The sequence below is a fragment of the Myxocyprinus asiaticus genome, chromosome 29 (genome assembly GCF_019703515.2).
Source record: "Myxocyprinus asiaticus isolate MX2 ecotype Aquarium Trade chromosome 29, UBuf_Myxa_2, whole genome shotgun sequence".
Taxonomy (NCBI): Eukaryota; Metazoa; Chordata; class Actinopteri; order Cypriniformes; family Catostomidae; genus Myxocyprinus; species Myxocyprinus asiaticus.
This window is the reverse complement of record NC_059372.1, coordinates 27,836,677-27,854,741: the sequence shown is the minus strand read 5'-3', so window position 1 is coordinate 27,854,741 and position 18,065 is coordinate 27,836,677. Positions and strand designations below refer to the sequence as shown.

At 37.9% G+C, this 18,065-nt stretch overlaps 2 protein-coding genes across 6 annotated transcripts in view; both read right to left on the bottom strand.

The window, feature by feature from the left end:
- Positions 1-1,234: 1,234 nt before the first annotated feature.
- LOC127419938 (caveolin-2-like) lies at positions 1,235-9,097 on the bottom strand. Of its 2 annotated transcripts, XM_051661771.1 has the most exons (4): positions 6,717-9,097; positions 4,309-4,502; positions 2,415-2,602; positions 1,235-2,311 (listed from the first exon to the last, which is right to left on the bottom strand). In XM_051661771.1, the coding sequence occupies exons 2-4, from the start codon at positions 4,495-4,497 to the stop codon at positions 2,161-2,163; spliced, it is 528 nt and encodes a 175-aa protein (XP_051517731.1). In that variant the 5' UTR covers positions 4,498-4,502; positions 6,717-9,097; the 3' UTR covers positions 1,235-2,160. The 2 variants fall into 2 exon arrangements, with proteins under 2 accessions (XP_051517731.1, XP_051517729.1); XM_051661769.1 differs by lacking the exon at positions 6,717-9,097 and having other exon boundaries at positions 4,309-4,621.
- A 622-nt stretch (positions 9,098-9,719) lies between these two features.
- LOC127419937 (SLIT-ROBO Rho GTPase-activating protein 3-like) overlaps positions 9,720-18,065 on the bottom strand; it is a 60,800-nt gene continuing 52,454 nt past the window's right edge. For 3 of the 4 annotated variants that reach the window (XM_051661768.1, XM_051661766.1, XM_051661765.1), the window contains 6 exons: positions 16,645-16,700; positions 16,244-16,415; positions 15,468-15,557; positions 15,199-15,375; positions 11,857-11,938; positions 9,720-11,035 (listed from right to left, as the gene is read on the bottom strand). In XM_051661768.1, coding sequence (XP_051517728.1) covers positions 10,829-11,035; positions 11,857-11,938; positions 15,199-15,375; positions 15,468-15,557; positions 16,244-16,415; positions 16,645-16,700 — 784 coding nt within the window. In that variant the 3' untranslated portion in view covers positions 9,720-10,828. The remainder of the gene's footprint in view (positions 11,036-11,856; positions 11,939-15,198; positions 15,376-15,467; positions 15,558-16,243; positions 16,416-16,644; positions 16,701-18,065) is intronic. The other variant, XM_051661767.1, reaches the window with a different exon arrangement.

Sequence of the window (18,065 nt, the reverse complement as noted above, 5' to 3'; positions counted from 1 at the left end):
CTTGGCAATAAAGCTCATTCTGATTCTGATTTCCCGGCTTGTGTAGCTAATGCGCATGCGCATTCTCGAGTTGATTGACATGCCATGTCTGTATCTAAAAGGTGATTGGCTCTTTTACCTGTAAGGCAGGACTTCCTTTCTACATCTGTTGACCATTGGGCGTTCCAATTTATCCTTTTCATTTTAGTAGAAGTGGCCCAAAAGAGTCTCTGGTGAGCACTCTGAAGGGAGCATGTCTATCCTGTAGGAATGTACCCTTCACAAACAGTCTTGTGGAAGGGCCCTTTGTGAAAAAAATCATTTTCTTACTTTCGTTTGGACCAGCAGTGCCCTTCAAGTTGTAGTAGGGGTACGAATTTAGTACTTTCTTAAAGTGAGGAGGACATGTCACCCACAGTTATAATGAATGCTATGCCCCTGGTTAAATGTGTTTTCTATGAACTAGAAAACAACATACACTACCGGTCAAAAGTTTTGAAACACTTGTCTGAAATGTTTCTCATGATCTTAAAAATCTTTTGATCTGAAGATGCTTAAATGTTTGAAATTAGTTTTGTAGACAAAAATATAATTGTGCCACCATATTAATTTATTTCATTACAAAACTAAAATTTAATTTAAAAAAAAAAGTTTTTGAAATTGATGACTTGGACCAAATAATAAAGAAAAGCAGCCAATAAGTGCCCAACATAGATGGGAACTCCTTCAATACTGTTTAAAAAGCATCCCAGGGTAATAACTCAAGAAGTTGGTTGAGAAAATGTCAAGAGTACATGTCTGCAAAATCTAGACAAAGGGTGACTACTTTGAAGATGCTAAAATATAACACAGATTTGATTTATTTTGGATTTTGTTTAGTCACAACATAATTCCCATAGTTCCATTTATGTTATTCCATAGTTTTAATGACTTTACTGTTATTCTAAAATGTGAAGAAAAAAATTTATAATAAAGAATGAGTAAGTGTTTCAAAACTTTTGACCAGTAGTGTAAATTTGACCTTTCAGCTAAAAGACTTTAGTTTGAGCCAATCAAGTTCACTGCTAAGGACTGAGAAAGAGTATTTGAGCCCCATTGTCAGTGGTCATGCATTTTGTACTTGCTCTAAGCAGACTGAAGGAAATGTGATCAGGTGTCATATTAGCCATTAAGGGAACATAATTATGAGAAGTTATAACATTTACAAAAGGGATTCAAAGGCCACTATTATGAAAACTTCTAAAAGATTGCCCAGTTGTATTTACACAATTACATAAAAATAAGAACATTTTCTTCACATTCTTGATAAATGAGAGCTTACAACTTCTACTTTAAAAGCCGTAAGTGGTTGTTTTAATCAAATACAGATCTTAACATCCATAGTAAATAACAATATGACTCTACCATCAAATAATAATAATAATAATAATAATAATAATTGCTTTATAGATAATACTGGTACATGACATTGCCTCATATCAAACAGTGCAAACAAATAGTCATATACAAAACAAAGACATTTAATTAATATTATTAATATTGTTTTGCTTATGTCAAATAAATTGTTATAGATAAACTTCGGAGCTCTTTGTCATTGTGAAAGAATGGTACACTTTAATGGCATAAAATGTTTGTCACTGCATTTGACATTCAACATAAAGTAAAAATCAAGTTAATAATATGTAATCCTCATTTTCTCCCCAATTTGGAATGCCCAATTCCCAATGCGCTCTAAGTCCTCGTGGTGGCGTAGTGACTCGTCACAATCTGGGTGGCCTCCGCGTCTGAGACCGTGTGGAGGCTTCACGCTATTCTCTGTGGCATCCACGCACAACTCACCACGCGCCCCACCAAGAGCGAGAACCACTAATCGCGACCACGAGGAGGTTACCCCATGTGACTCTACCCTCCATAGCAACCGGGCCAATTTGGTTGCTTAGGAGACCTGGCTGGAGTCACTCAGCATGCCCTGGATTCAAACTCGTGACTCCAGGTGTGGTAGTCAGTGTCAGTGCTTGCTGAGCTACCCAGGCCCCCGTAATCCTCTTGTTTGGATGTCTTGTAGTAACTAGAGCTCTCTTTGGTGACTTTTCAGGACCAAGGCAGAAAGTCCTTATAGGGACTTCAATTGCGAGAAAAGCTTTTGACTAACTTCCTCAAATTCTATCTTCTTGTTCTTCCTTACTCGTTTGAGAACAGCACATATATGCCACTGCAGCAGCGGGCCACAGATGTACAGAATGGAGCGATGAAGATATTGACCACACTCATCCACAGTGACCTTACACAGGGCAAGCAGGTGTGACACACCTGAATACAAGGCATCACACACCTAACAGCAAGAGACAAGGAGAGACGTATTGAGGATGAGTTTGATAAGTAACTTGTAATTAGTCTAATTAGTAATTAGTAGGGAATTGAGAAAATTAGCTTACCAGATGTGCATACAGGCCAGCAGGGCAAAGAGACAGCCAAAAAGGCAAGACACAGGAACAGCACATAATGCTGTCAGACAACGGTAGCCCCACAGCCGCATTGACTCAAAGGCAATTCCACTGTACACCCACACACGGTCATAGCTATGTGTGGAGGCAGGCTCTGCCAAAACGTCACTGAACTCTACCTGGTGTCACAAATGAGGAGTTACATATAGTTTCCAAAGCTAGTCAATTGATGTAGACCAGTGTTTCCTCGCCCTATTCCTGCAGGCCCCCAATATTACACATTTTGGATGTCTCCCTGGGCCTTAACTGCATGTGTACTGTTGGGAGTCTTTCTGGAACAGAGTTGGGAAACTACTATGTTGTTTTATACCTACGTTAAAATAAAAAACAATTAATTTGTAATATTACAAGGATAAAGTCATAACAGAAACCTTCTAGAGCCGTCAATGAAGGCTAAACATAGTGTAATGCTGCGGTACACTTGCGAGGAGATGCTTCAGCATGCTGAATAAAGCTTTTGTGAGGAAACAGATCATCACTTAATGAACTGACCGCCTGTCCACTAATCTTCAACATGTTTAACACTAAATAGTCCTTTAGGAGTGAACTTTGTGTGGAGATTACTACAACAAAATTGCTGTTTTATAAAGGGAAGTCGCAGACAATTTTGCGACAGGTAGGTGTCAGTTTACATCTTTCCCCATTCATTGTTATGGTATCCAAAAATGGTGATTTGCTGTCGTAACACGCTAGATGACCGTTACACGCAGAGGTTAGTATTTCAGTATAAAAATAATCTCATAATAGGCTTTTTATGAGAAAAAAAAGTTTCAAGTGATAAAATTTCAAGACCAAAGTCGTAACATTATGATAACTGGTATATTCTGACAATAAAGTCAGAATAACGAGAATAAAGTGGAAGCATTACAATATTAAAGTCATAATATTAGTAGAATTAAATTGTAGCATTTACCTTAGCATTAGTCTTATGACTTTATTTTTCCAAATATTTTGACTTTAATCTTTTAATGCTAGAATTTTATTCTAATAATATTACGACTTCAATTTCACAATGGGTAATGCTATATTGGTAATGCTGTGAATTTATTCTTGTAATTCTGGTTTTATTGTCAAAATATAATTACTTAATCTCTTAATCTTACTTGCTTTATACTTGTAAAAGGCCTATTATGAGATTATTCTCAAAGCATGATGACTTTATTCTCATAATGTTACTACTTTAGTCTTAAAATCATTTTTTTTTTTTTTTACGTTGCACAAAACGCTGTCATAGGAAACACTGTACAATGTGACTTTAAATTATTGCTATTTGTTTATTAATTTGATTTCATATATGGTTTATATAAACCATTTTACAAATGAGAATAATATAAGAAGCTATCAATCCAAGGGGGAAAAAAATACACATGTAGTCATTCTGTACCAAATTTCAATAGAGCTGTTCTGCCGTGATGTCAAATTGTCGGCAAACCCGGAAGACTATTTCGCCATGGGTTTGCTCTGGAATTTCCTATGGGTTTTTATAATGTTTTTTTTTTTCAATTTATGATTAAAATGTGGTCTGTGATAAACATTACTTGAATATGCTTGGATGTTTTTGTTCGACAACATAAATTACACACTTTCATACCTCAAATGTGAATTTTGAAGCCAATGTTTTAAAAAAAATATTATGTTGCAAAAACATGGCTGCTTCAAATGTTACTTTTGAGGTATGACAGTGTGTAATTTATGTTGTAGAAGAAAATGTATATTCAAGTAATTCTTTACCACAGACCTTGTTTTACTCATAATTCCAAAACTATATGAACTATATAGACTATTATAGAACTATATAAAACTATCCCCAGCGTACTTCTCTCACCTTCAAGTGTTTGTTGACACCACAGGGATCCCTGATGTCAACGTGAGTGAGCGAAGTCTGGGGAGTGATGGAGGGAATAGAGGTGAACTGGAGTGGAGAAGGTGGAGAGGGGTGGATCTTCTTCAACTCATAATCATCATCATCATCGTCATCAATTTTACACTCCACCAGGTACTCGTCTGACATCATATTGACTGCAGGGCAGATCACACACATCCTTATGTTTATCTGTAACAACTTACAATGCAAATCAGTGCTAATCAACAGTAGCATATACAGTGCATCCGGAAAGTATTCACAGCGCTTCACTTTTTCCAAATTTTGTTATGTTACAGCCTGATTCCAAAATGAAATTCATTATTTTCCTCAAAATTCTACAAACAATACCCCATAATGACAACGTGAAAGAAGTTTGTTTGAAATCTTTGCAAATTTATTAAAAATAAAAAACGAAAAAAATCACATGTACAGACGTATTCACAGCCTTTGCCATGACACTCAAAATTGAGCTCAGGTGCATCCTGTTTCCACTGATCATCCTTGAGATGTTTCTACAACTTGATTGGAGTCCACCTGTGATAAATTCAGTTGACTAGACATGATTTGGAAAGGCACACACCTGTCTATATAAGGTCCCACAGTTATCAGTGCATGTCAGAGCACAAACCAAGCCATGAAGTCCAAGGAATTGTCTGTAGACCTCCGAGACAGGATTGTATTGAGGCACAGATCTGGGGAAGGGTACAGAAAAATTTCTGCAGCATTGAAGGTCCCAATGAGCACAGTGGCCTCCATCATCCGTAAATGGAAGAAGTTTGGAACCACCAGGACTCTTCTTAGAGCTGGCCGCCTGGCCAAACTGAGCGATCGGGGGAGAAGGGCCTTAGTCAGGGAGGTGACCAAGAACCTGATGGTCACTCTGACAGAGCTCCAGTATTTCTCTGTGGAGAGAGGAGAACCTTCCAGAAGAACAACCATCTCTGCAGCACTCCACCAATCAGGCCTGTATGGTAGAGTGGCCAGACGGAAGCCACTCCTCAGTAAAAGGCACATGACAGCCCGCCTGGAGTTTGCCAAAAGGCACCTGAAGGACTCTCAGACCATGAGAAACAAAGATTGAACTCTTTGGCCTGAATGGCAAGCGTCATGTCTGGAGGAAACCAGGCACCGCTCATCACCTGGCCAATACCATCCCTACAGTGAAGCATGGTGGTGGCAGCATCATGCTGTGGGGATGTTTTTCAGTGGCAGGAACTGGGAGACTAGTCAGGATTGAGGGAAAGATGAATGCAGCAATGTACAGAGACATCCTCGATGAAAACCTGCTCCAGAGCGCTCTGGACCTCAGACTGGGGTGAAGGTTCATCTTCCAACAGGACAACGACCCTAAGCACACAGCCAAGATAACAAAGGAGTGGCTCCAGGACAACTCTGTGAATGTCCTTGAGTGGTCCAGCCAGAGCCCAGACTTGAACCCGATTGAACATCTCTGGAGAGATCTGAAAATGGCTGTGCACTGACGCTCCCCATCCAACCTGATGGAGCTTGAGAGGTCCTGCAAAGAAGAATGGGAGAAACTGCCCAAAAATAGGTGTGCCAAGCTTGTAGCATCATACTCAAAAAGGCTTGAGGCTGTAATTGGTGCCAAAGGTGCTTCAACAAAGTATTGAGCAAAGGCTGTGAATACTTATGTACATGTGATTTTTATTTTTTATTTTTATAAATTTGCAAAGATTTCAAACAAACTTCTTTCATGTTGTCATTATGGGGTATTGTTTGTAGAATTGAGGAAAATAATGAATTTAATCCATTTTGGAATAAGGCTGTAACATAACAAAATGTGGAAAAAGTGAAGCGCTGTGAATACTTTCCGGATGCACTGTAGCTCATTCGAATAGGTTGTCAAGTTCTTTTTCAAATCCTTAGATTATATAGCATAAATTTAATATTTCATTTCACATTATACAGTACACATTGCAAGCAGCATGTGACAAATAAAGGGCCCTGTGTCACAGGGTCAGACAGACAGGACACACCCTGACAACTGTATTCTTGCTTACTATATTTACTCATGCTAGATACAGTAATAAAGCATGCTTGCCTGGTAAGAGTAGTACAGAATAGATAGATAGTATCATCAGTACTGTGTGGATAGATGTCAAAGTTGACAAATGTTCTTACTAAATCAAATAGTAAGTTAAACAATTATTGTCATAAAGCAATAAAAAACAAAAATTGAGTTATGAAAATATACTGTACAGAGAAACGAGACTGCATCTGAGTGTAATCAGTACATTTCAAGAGTATTAAGTGAAATATTCTCCTTTGGGAAATTCAAGAATACAATGTAGAATATTAAGTAGTAGGAGTAGTATTTAGTAACCATGAATACAGTAAATTTCACTTACCCTATTAAATAGCCCTGGTCCAAAAATAAACTGTTTGTGAGGATATTCCTGTGCAGATCAGTATACTGTAACTGTTAGTTTTTTACTAATATTATGATCTATCTGACTGATGGACTTAAAGCTTTGTCCTTCCAGTCTCCTTCCACATCTTTCTGATAAATGTGATATGTTTTGCCTTGTGTGGCCTGTATCAAACTAATATTGAGCCACAGAAGGCATGGTGGGGACCGTCTCACAGCATTGAAGTGCAACCTTACTCTCTCTGACCAGTCCTCTGTTCCATAGTCTTGTGTTTGAATGTGTCTGTACCTGGTGAAGAATGAGTGGGCTGAGTGTAAAGTTATTTTGGGGAGAGGAATGAAGGGGGCTCCACTGATCAGGTTACTAGGCTAACCCTATTCAACACAGCCAGTTTTCTCACATTTTATCTTACATTTAAGATAATCATTCATTTATAGTTTTTGGTAGACATAAAGTGGCCACAAAAATATTTTAACTCTTAAACCACACTGTATGAGTGTTATTTGCATATCAAAATACAGTGGCAAGAAAAAGTATGTGAACCTTCTGGAATTAGCTGGTTTTCTGCATTAATTGGTCATAAAATGTGATCTCATCTCCATCAAAGTCACAAGACAAACACAATGTGCTTAAGCTAACAACACACAAACAATTATAATATTTAATTTCTTTATTGAACACATCCCATTAAACATTCACAATGCTGTGGAAAAAGTAAGTGAACCCTTGCATTAATTACTGGCTGAACCTCATTTGGCAGCAACAACCTCAACCAAGCATTTCTGGTAGCTGAGGATTAGACCTGCACAACATGCAGAAAGAATTTTGGACCATTCTTCCTTACAGAACTCCTTCAGCTCAGTCATATTCTTAGGATGTCTGGTGTGAACAGCTTTCTTGAGGTCATTCCACATCTCTATTGGGTTAAGATCTGGACTCTGACTGGGCCGCTCCAAAGGTGGATTATCTTTTTTTGAAGCCATTCTGTAGTGGATTAACTTCAGTGTTGAGGGTCATTGTCTTGCTGCATCACCCGATTTCTACTGAGCTTTAAATGGCGCACAGCCACCCTGACATTATCCTGTACATACAGTATCTTGATAAACTTGGGAATTAATTTTTCCCTCAGCGATGGCAATCAACAATTCAACCTTAGTTTAATTAGTCCACAAAACATTTTCGATGTAATGTTGTGGAATGTCAAGGTGGTCTTTGGCAAACTTAGGGCGTGCAGCAATGTTTTTGTTTGAAAGTAGCAGCTTCCTTCATGGTGTCCTGCCATGGATAACATTCCTGTTTTTCATATAGTAGACTCATGGACAGAGATGTTAACCAGTTCCAATATTTCCTTCAAATCTTTAGCTGTCACTAGGGTTATTTTTTTTAACTCACTGAGCATTCTGCGGTGTGCCCTTTGAGTCATTTTGGCTGGACGGCCACTTCTAGGTAGAGTTGCCTCAGTACCTGTAATTGTCTCCATTTATAGACAGTCTGTCTAACTGTGGACAGATGAATACCTAAGCTCTTCGAAAAAACTTTGTAACCCTTTCCAGCTTTATGCAAAGCAACAATTCTTGATCGTAGGTCTTCTGAGATCTCTTTTTTTTGTGAGGCAAGGTCCACGTCAGCAGATGCTTCTTGTGAATAGGAAACTCAAAATATTTGAGTGCTTTTTATAAGTCAAAGTAGCTCAAACACATACCTCCAATCTCAGTTCATTTATTGGACGGCAGGTTTGCCAACTCCTGACTCTACTTAGCTTTTGTTGACGTCATTAGCCTAGGAGGTGCACATACTTTTTCCAACCTACACTGTGAATGTCTGAATGATGTATTCAGTATGTACTAGAACAATACAACAATTTGTGTGTTATTAGACTAAACAGATTGTGTTTGATCATTTTTCAACATTTTGAAGATCAAACCAGATTTTACATTGAAATATATAATAAATATAAAATAGATAATAAATTTATATATAAATGCAGGTAATTCCATAAAGTTCACATACTTTTTCTAGCTACTGTATAAAACCAAGGGGTAAGATAGCAAAAGTAGCCTTTTCAAGCAAAGCATTTCACAAAAATATAAAATTATTTGAATGGTTATCACAAAAAGTATTTGGACAATTACTGGTGGTCAAACGTCAATGGAACATGTCCATAGTTCATGTGATGATCTACACCTATGGTAACTCTGCAAGAACACCTGTGTGACTTTATACCTCCACTCAAAATTACCTTGGGACCAGTTGGTTAAAAGTAATAGCAAAAATGGCTAAGACAAGGAAATTCTGAGAAAAGTTCAAGCAGATGACACTTGGTTTGAGTGGCAATGAGATTCATACATTTTTAAGTGTGGCTTAAGTGTTCATACTTTTTAATGCCGCTATACAAACCGCACCATGTTTCTTTCAGTATGCATTATATTATGCATGAATATGGAAGAATATTAAACAAATGTTTAAAAAAATAAGTCACAGTATTTCAGAATCTATATGATTTATTTTGATTATATTGTAATCCATACATCAAAGATGATATCATCTAACAGAAACACACTACTAAGGGGAATGTTTCAGTGATTGGGTGGAAGTCAAGGGAGATTAGTGACCAGGGTTGTATTTATGTGCTCTAGGCAGTGAAAAGGAAGTGAGTGCCATTGTACTTCCTGTGACTGCACATGCTTGTTCACAGTTTTATAATTTCTCCAGTTAGTTCTCGTTTCTCTGTCTTTCTCTCCCAAATTTGACAATTCCTGAGCTGCTCAGAGTGTCTGGTGGCACTTGTCTTCACAGTTGTCTTGCAAGTAGAGCCAGAGGGGTAAAGGCAGCTATAGAACTGTGCTTATTTTGGCTGCTCTACCTGTTCCCACGCAAGACCATCCATGCCAGTGTGTTTGCATGCATGTGTGGTGGCTCCTTTTCAGTAGAATGTTTTTAAAGAATAGCAATTGTAAAAACAAATCAGACAAAAAGCTCAAATTAATATTAAATATAAAAATAAAAAAAATAAAAAAACTCCATTGGTTATTTCCATTGGTTTTGTAAAACTAAATAACCCTACTGATAAAAACACTGGAGGATTTTAAGTTATCATGTTGTACCTTCAGTACAATATACTTTGGCTAAGGATACAGATTCAGTACTTGAGCTATGCACAGTGTAGAAAAGCAATGAGAAAATCAGCTTCAACTTCAAATCTAATAAAAAAATAAAACTTTAAAGATAAAATCTCTCCTGTAATAGACCTTAATCAGGGTAGACAGGGCATTTAATCTGACAGAAATGAAAAAAAGTACTTAGTATTAGCTTTTCTACACTGTGCATAGCTCAAGTACTTGCATTTGCGTATGTGTACTTGGGTAAAGTAAAGAACAACAACAGTACGACACATTGTATACACTGTACTTCCGTCCATCTCAGCCTGGTTTTCATTTATGTCAAATTAAATATGGCATCTACCCGAGGTCTAATAAATAGTACAACTACAACAACTGAATGGGATACTGGTCTTCATAAAAGTCATATTTTACATTGTGTGTGGCATGTCTATATCTAAAATAAACAATGTGGACTCTGTCTATGATAGACGTCATTCCCACATCACACTTGCCATTCAGTATCTACATAGTTTGAGGGACTTTCTAAACACTTTGGTCTGCCGTCTGGTACTCCATGAATACATCATCAGCAGATATATATACTGTATGTATCTCCATAGCAACACTGCATAACACTACAGTAACAAACTACAGACACTGGACGTCACTGCAATGGATGATTAGATGAAGTCAGAAACTCTTGACTGAGGACCAGATTAATTGTCGTCTTTAGACAATAACAGAGCTAAAACACAAATACAACTAATAACAGGATCAATAAATTGGATTTACACAAAATTCAACCATAAACAATCACAGGATGCATGACTGGTTATGATTTAACTGAATCCTTTAATACACTTAAGTTAATAAGGCATAAAGAGTACCACATATTGTATGTCTGGAAAAATATATTCATATCTGTAATGAGTTCGGCATTTCCCCAACACTCATACTTGTATTCACTCAGAGATCATCCTCCCCTCTCCCTCAGTCCTGTTGGTCTTGGGGTTTGAATAGTCCTCTGCCACGCAGGCCAAAACCTCCCTTCTTCACCGGAGGCCGAGCAGCAGCGGAAGATACTGAAGGGATGGATGTGGGGGCGGAGGCGGGAGGAGGGCTCGAACCCAAGACTTCTTGAGGAGAATGACGAGACAACAGCTCCTTAAAGACTGAGTTCATCTGCCGACTGACCTCCTATGAGAGACAGAGACAAATTGAAGAGAAGAAAAGAAAAGAGAAACAGAAGGAAAAAGTGCTATTACAAGCAAGTTATTTGTAATTATGTGGCAAATAAGCATCTGATTTCCTTTCAAAACTCAAAGTGGAGAGCAAAATATTTCCCAGTATTAAAAGGATAGTTCACCAAAAAAAAAAAAAAGAAAATTCTCTCATCATTTACTCACCCTCATGCCATCCCAGATGTGTGTCTTTCTTTCTTCTGCAGAACACAAAGATTTTTAGAAGAACATCTCAGCTCTGTAGGTCCGCACAATGCAAGTGAATGGGTACCAAATGTTTGAAGGTACAAAATGCACATAAAGGCAGCATAAAAGTAATCCATACTACTCCAGTGGTTAAATATATATCTTCAAAAGTGATATGATTGGTGTGGGTGAGAAATAGATAAATATTTAAGTCCTTTTTTACTATAAATTCTCATCATTGCCCAGTAGGTGGTGATATGCACAAAGAATGCGAATCACCAAAAACGAAGAAAAATGTGAAAGTTAAAGGTGAGATTTATAGTTTCTCACCCACACCTATCATATCGCTTCTGAATATATGGGTTTAACCACTGCAGTCATATGGATTACTTTTATTTTTGGAGCTTCAAAATTTGGTACCCATTCCCTTGGACCTACAGATCTGAGATATTCTTCTAAAAATCTTTGTTTGCATTCTGGAGAAGAAAGAAAGTCATACACATCTGGGATGAAAGTGAGTAAATGATAAGAGGATTTTCATTTTTGGGTGAACTATCCCTTTAAGTGAGATATCAATGAAGAGAATCAGACCTTGTCAATATGTACTGTCTGTCTGTCTGCTGCTCCTCCTACTGGCCTCAGAGTGTCTAAAGTGTGTCTGCGCTCTTGATGACTGCAAAAGAGAGACAGAGATAGACATAGGCACATACAGTATGTCAAGGTTAAGAGTTATTTTACATACATGTTATTTACTTTAAACAAACATTGAACTGAAATACACAGATGCCAGAGCACTACGCTGGCCCAAGCCAAACACACACACACGCATCCATACACTCTGTTAGAACTGACTCCTACATCATTTTGCATCATGTAGAGATAGATTTTAGGTTGCAGGCAATTGCAGTGGCTAGTTTAGATTTAGATTTAGTTTATTTCACCTTGACAGAGTGTTTGCATTGTATTTGACTGGACGGGCCTCTAGCACTATAAAAAGCAGCATAAACATTGCTCTTAACATCTTAAAAATAAGGTTGAAAACAGTGGCGAATTCTCAGGGCCAGCAAAGCCTTCTCTACTGGCCTAACACTTTTGTCCATACCACGTGCAAATGTGAGATAATGGGGTATAACTTAACTTCTCTGGTTAGTTTGATAGAAAGCCTTCTCTACTGGCCTAACATGCCAAATAAATAAATATTTTTCATCCTTTCTTTCTCAATCACCTTTTTGCCTTTGTATTTTTAATCGCTTTCCATTCTTAATTAATCTACAAACAAATAGAGAAAAATGAAAAGTTTATCCAGTCAGAATTTATTCCTTGATGCTTACAAGCAAAGTGTGACAACTGTTTCACAAATCGCATGCCCGAAGCCTGAAGCCGAAGCAGCGTGTGAGTTTGAGCTCCACCCCGTCAGGCCTTCAGAATTTCCACAGAATCCCTCAACAGTGCAAATGAATGAGCAAATAAAGTCAGATTCATCAGCCAATCAGATTGATTTATTTGTGTGATCTTTAGGATATGTCCCGGTCGAGGCCTTCTAGCTGGCCTTGAGTGACGCAATCACACTTTAAGTGACGTAATTTGAAAGCGAAGAGGGCGAGATTGTCATTGCTGCTATCGCCTTTGAGAAAGAGATCCTTATGGATTTAAAAATACAAGATGTTCTGCATGACCGTGTGATTGTTTAATTTATTAAACAGGAAAGGAGGGCTGATTTTCACTTCAAGCAAATTGGTAAGTGCTTTTTGCATTGTTATAGCAACAACAGGAGTTTTCTAAATGTAAATTAGGCTGCTTGAGCATTCAGTGTCAGATCAAGTTTTGAAAAGTAGTGCTGCGTTCCATTCAACTCGGAAAGTTGGATTTTACAACTTCAAACTAGGAAATGTGCAATGGAATGCATCTTGAAGTCAGAATTACAACTTGTAGGCTCGTGCAGAAATTCTCAAGTCCGATTTCGCCGAGATGCAGGGGCATGATGTCACACAAACATGTCGACACTCAGAGAGATATACAAAGTAATTGATAAACATTCACTTTATTAAGTAAGATCAATAAATGAGTTTACAATTACATTTACATTTATGCATTTGGCAGACGCTTTTATACAAAGCGACTTACAGGGCCCTTATTACAGGGACAATCCCCCTGGAGCAACCTGGAGTTAAGTGCCTTGCTCAAGGACACAATGTTTTAAGTAATACAATTAAGTAATATCGATAAATGAGTTTGTTTCCACATTACATGATATTAAAGCTTGTTTAACAAATGCCTGCAGAAACAGGTGTATAAAACTTTATAATCTCTTTTGATAATCGTACACCTGAAGCACAAATGCTAGCGCTGCAGCCCTGTTTATCAGTTGGGTTGCTAGGAGACATCTCTAATAAGAGTCAAACCCTTGCTAAGCTAACGGCAGCATTGCAGTTTTGTTTCCTTAAATGTCATCTTCTGAATATCGGGGAATGGAATGCATTTATGGTTGGACATATCAAGTAGGAATATCCCACATCCAACTTGAATGAAACGCAGCATAACCGTGTACCCGGACGAAACGAAACTTACTGCAAGCAACATTTAAATCGCAAATATTATTAGATAGATTTTTCCAGGTATTATAGACCTCCTTGGTAGATTCATATGAAAAATTATGATTTTTGAATGTCTGTTCAGGAGACGTTCATTTCACAAAACAGACATGCTGCAGTTAAAATTAGGCTTGCTTGAGCATTAAGTGTTGTTTCAAGTTCTGGCTTTCGTGCTTGGATGTGTTTTTAAAATGTCAATTGGTATTACTAGTTAGCTGTGACATAATGTATGATGCCCAAAGGCACAGGGTGTCTTATTCATTGTGAAACTGTTTTCTTAATGGCATGAATCACACTGAAGGCCTAGACTTTTAATGCTGGCCCGCCACTGGTTGAAAAACTCACTGTGGTTTGTAGTGGTCATGTTCTTGTCTCATAAAACATTACACAGTTTCAGCTGTTGGTATCATGAAAACAGCACCTTCTTGTTGGGCCTCATGTATTCAGATAGAAGACAAAGGCAGGCCTAATACAGTCGTAAAAACCCACCCACACACACACACACTGTCACACACACACACACACTGTCACACACACACCTTATGTGTTATAGGATTATTTTTTTATTCCCATATCTAATCATATCACTGTTTAGTTTGTAGTTGTAAGTCGGAAGTTTATTGACTGCATTGTATTGATTATTAATTGATATTACTGCATAAATAAGCTTTTGTTTATATTACAAAGAGAAGTGTTTTGGTTTGTTTTGCATACGCCTGTGTCATGCTGATGGGATGTCAGTGCTCGGATTCAAACCTTCATTCATTGTTTTTTTCCGGAAAATCGATATTCTTCGGATGTCGATTTTCCTAAGAAAACAATCTAATATTGAGACTGTTTTACTATCTGGTTATTAGTCCCTGATTCCAGGGTGGTGCCCCGTCAATGTTAATCCTTATTAATATTCTATTGATTTTTTGATCATTGATAATTATCTTTGATGATTGAATTTGAATGATCAATAAGCTAGTGTTAATTTTAATTAATGTTTCATCGATGTTAACAATTAACGATTATCTTTGATAATTGTTGATTTAAAGGATTTAAAAAAGCTAACATTGATTCTCATCAATGTTCTGTTGATTTTAATAATTAATAATTATCTTTGATAATTATTAATTATTGCTAATAACCAAACTTGCTCCTAAACGTAGCACACTACATTTACTGGAGCCCCATATGAGGTTTTAATGAGTTAGATCCAATTAATTAATTTAAATATGAATTAATATCTACAGAAATAATTATTTATTTCTGATAGTAACACTGATCTAAACAACCAGTAAAGCCCTACATAATAATTGGTACCCCGTGTGAGGCATCCTACATTCTGTTCTCCTACCCTGAGACCTGGCGTGCAACTGCTGATGACTGTGGAGGAAGGATGAGTCGTCCCTCGGGCACCTGCAGAGTGATCTTCCGTATGGGGCTTCCACTCCCACCTCCGCCTATACTGCTGCCTCCACTGCTTGTCCTCTGCCGGCCAGGCAGAGATGCGCTGTCACTGTTCACCCTCATACTGGAGAATGTCAGCAAACATACAGTAAGATCTCAGTGGGCCTGTGTAGAATATCCATGGTCCATTATTAGCAGTGCTTTGACTAAATGTACCGGGTGCTGTGTTCGCTCTGCTGTTCTTCTGCTAGATTTCCTGTGCTGCCCCCTCTGCTGTCCTCCTTCCCTCTGCCCTTACGCTCCACCCTGAGAGAGTATGAGAAGACAATGAGATGAGGATAAGTTGCTAAAGCTACCATGATCATTTATGAATTGAAGGAATATATTTATTTATTAACAGTTACTTTGGTTCTAGTCAAGTAGCTGCTATAGACCTTAGTCTATAATTGGCGTCTTTTTTAATTTGATGCAAACAAAAAGAAGGCTGTGAGGGACAGAATTACAGTCTGTTCAATAGGCATCATTCACATAACACGAGCAGAACACATTTCTGTGTGAATTGTTTGTAAAACCAATTTCTTACATAAACTGTTACATTTAATTCAATGACAGAATGTAAGAATAGCATTACAGTTTGAACTTTCCACAAATTTTCAGTCGTTCAAAAAACCTCATGGGTTGTACAACAGTACAACATTAAACCAACTGCTTCTGTCCCTCACAGTATAATTTTTGTTCATGTCAAATTAAATGTTGCATCTAAGTGACACAAATATTGTCCAGATTTGTAAATTGAAAACTGATTTCTTGAGCTTCTTATTAGTCATGTCTGTGGCATTGTAATGTACAGTTACTGAATTTTAGATTAATTTGTTAACTAATAATTAACAATCATAACGGTTACGGTTAGAAAATATTTTTGCAATATTTATGCCAATTTAATGTTTGAAGGATCCTCATTTAGTTTAAGTTTATGGTGAAAATGCTCTCACCCCTCTATCACACTGATGTACTTATGTGGGATCAGGCCTTTCACTCCGCCTACTTCCCCTCTCCACCAATCAGCAGAGACCTTGCTGTGGAGTAGGAGGTGGTCACCCTGCTTGAATGACAGCTCGACTGCAGAGCGTGCAACATAATCAAACATAGCCACTGCCTCCCACTCTGCACATACAACATACACACACAACACAAAGCACAACAACAACCCACAACGCACAACAAGAATGCCCATATGCCAAAATATGGCATACACAACATGGAATGCAAACAACACAGCATGATGTCAAAAACCAACATGAAACAAACATGGACACATTGAGATAATAAGCAACTGTTAACAATTCAAAACTTTAAATAATAACTTTGCATTATGTGTGTTTTATGTTCTTACCATCTTCATTGGGAAGATGTTCAGCGTCACCCTCACCCTCTTCTGTGATGGGTTCACTGGAGAAAGAGGTTGTTGTAACTTAAAAGGAAACAATACTAACATGCTTGCAAAAGTAAGCTTTAAGCCTTAGAGGCTGTTCACACCGAACGCATTCAAATGCACACAAAAAAGCTAGATGCTGCGCAATGAACAGAACAGAATGCAGGTGTCTCAAGACGAAGCTCTTTTTAACATCACATGACCTTTAAAAACACGGTACCCCTGCGTGAGATGGTCAAAACAGTGAGATGCGGCACAACAGTCAAAGACTTCCATCAATGTTTCTTTGTTTACAGAATCAGAATCAGCTTTATTGCCAAGTATGCTTACACATACAAGGAATTTGTCTTAGTGACAGGAGCTTCCAGTGCACAAACAATAGAAAACAGCAACAAGACAGAGATAATAATAATAATAAAAAATTATTACAAATTGAATAAAAATAATAATTAATAATAATAATAACAATAAAATAATAATAAAATTGAATAGAAAATAAAGTATATATAGAATACACAAAAGACTATATATATATATATATATATATATATACACACACACACACACACATACATATATACACATATACACACAGACACACAGTGCAAGGGAATGTAATGGCAGAAGAGGTTGGATGTGTTGGATAAGTATAAAAAGATTAGACTGTGTATTGCACATAATTATTGCTCAATGGGACAGTTTTAACTGTTCATGAGATGGATAGCCTGAGGGAAAAAACTGTTCCTGTGCTTGACGGTTCTGATACTCAGAGCTCTGAAGCGTCGGCCAGAAGGCAAAAGTTCAAAAAGATAGTGGGCAGCGTGAGTGGGGTCCAGAGTGATTTTTACAGCCCTTTTCCTCACTCTGGAAGTTTATAGTTCTTGAAGGGAGGGCAGGGGGCAACCAATAATCCTCACAGCAGTCCGAACTGTCCTTTGTAGTCTTCTGATATCCGTAGCTGAACCAAACCAGACAGTTACTGAAGTGCAGAGGACAGACTCAATGACTGCTGAGTAGAACTGTATCAGCAGCTCCTGTGGCAGGTTGAACTTCCTTAGCTGGTGAAGGAAGTACAACCTCTGATGGGCCTTTTTCACAGTGGAGTCAATGTGGGTCTCCCACTTCAGGTCCTGTGAGATGGTAGTGCCCAGTAACCTGAATGACTCCACTGCTGCCACAGTGCTGTTTAGAATGGTGAGGGGGGTCAGTGTTGGGGTGTCCCTCCTAAAGTCCACAATCAACTCCACCGTTTTGAGCGTGTTCAGGTCCAGGTTGTTTTGACTGCACCATAGAAAAACAACTAAAAACAGCGCAGATGGATGCAAAAATGCATTCAGTGTGAATGACCCCTTACTCCAAAAGGTCTGTCCCATTTTGCAAAC

What these genes read in the sequence shown, in the direction of transcription:
- LOC127419938 (XM_051661769.1), bottom strand. Translation starts at nt 4,581, where the DNA reads ATGCTACTGTTGATTAGCACTGATTTGCATTGTAAGTTGTTACAGATA. An exon ending in GTGTCAACAAACACTTGAAG is followed by an intron (nt 2,603 to 4,308) that starts GTGAGAGAAGTA and finishes TTGTGACACCAG; the next exon opens with GTAGAGTTCAGTGACGTTTT. An exon ending in CTGGCCTGTATGCACATCTG is followed by an intron (nt 2,312 to 2,414) that starts GTAAGCTAATTT and finishes TCTTGCTGTTAG; the next exon opens with GTGTGTGATGCCTTGTATTC.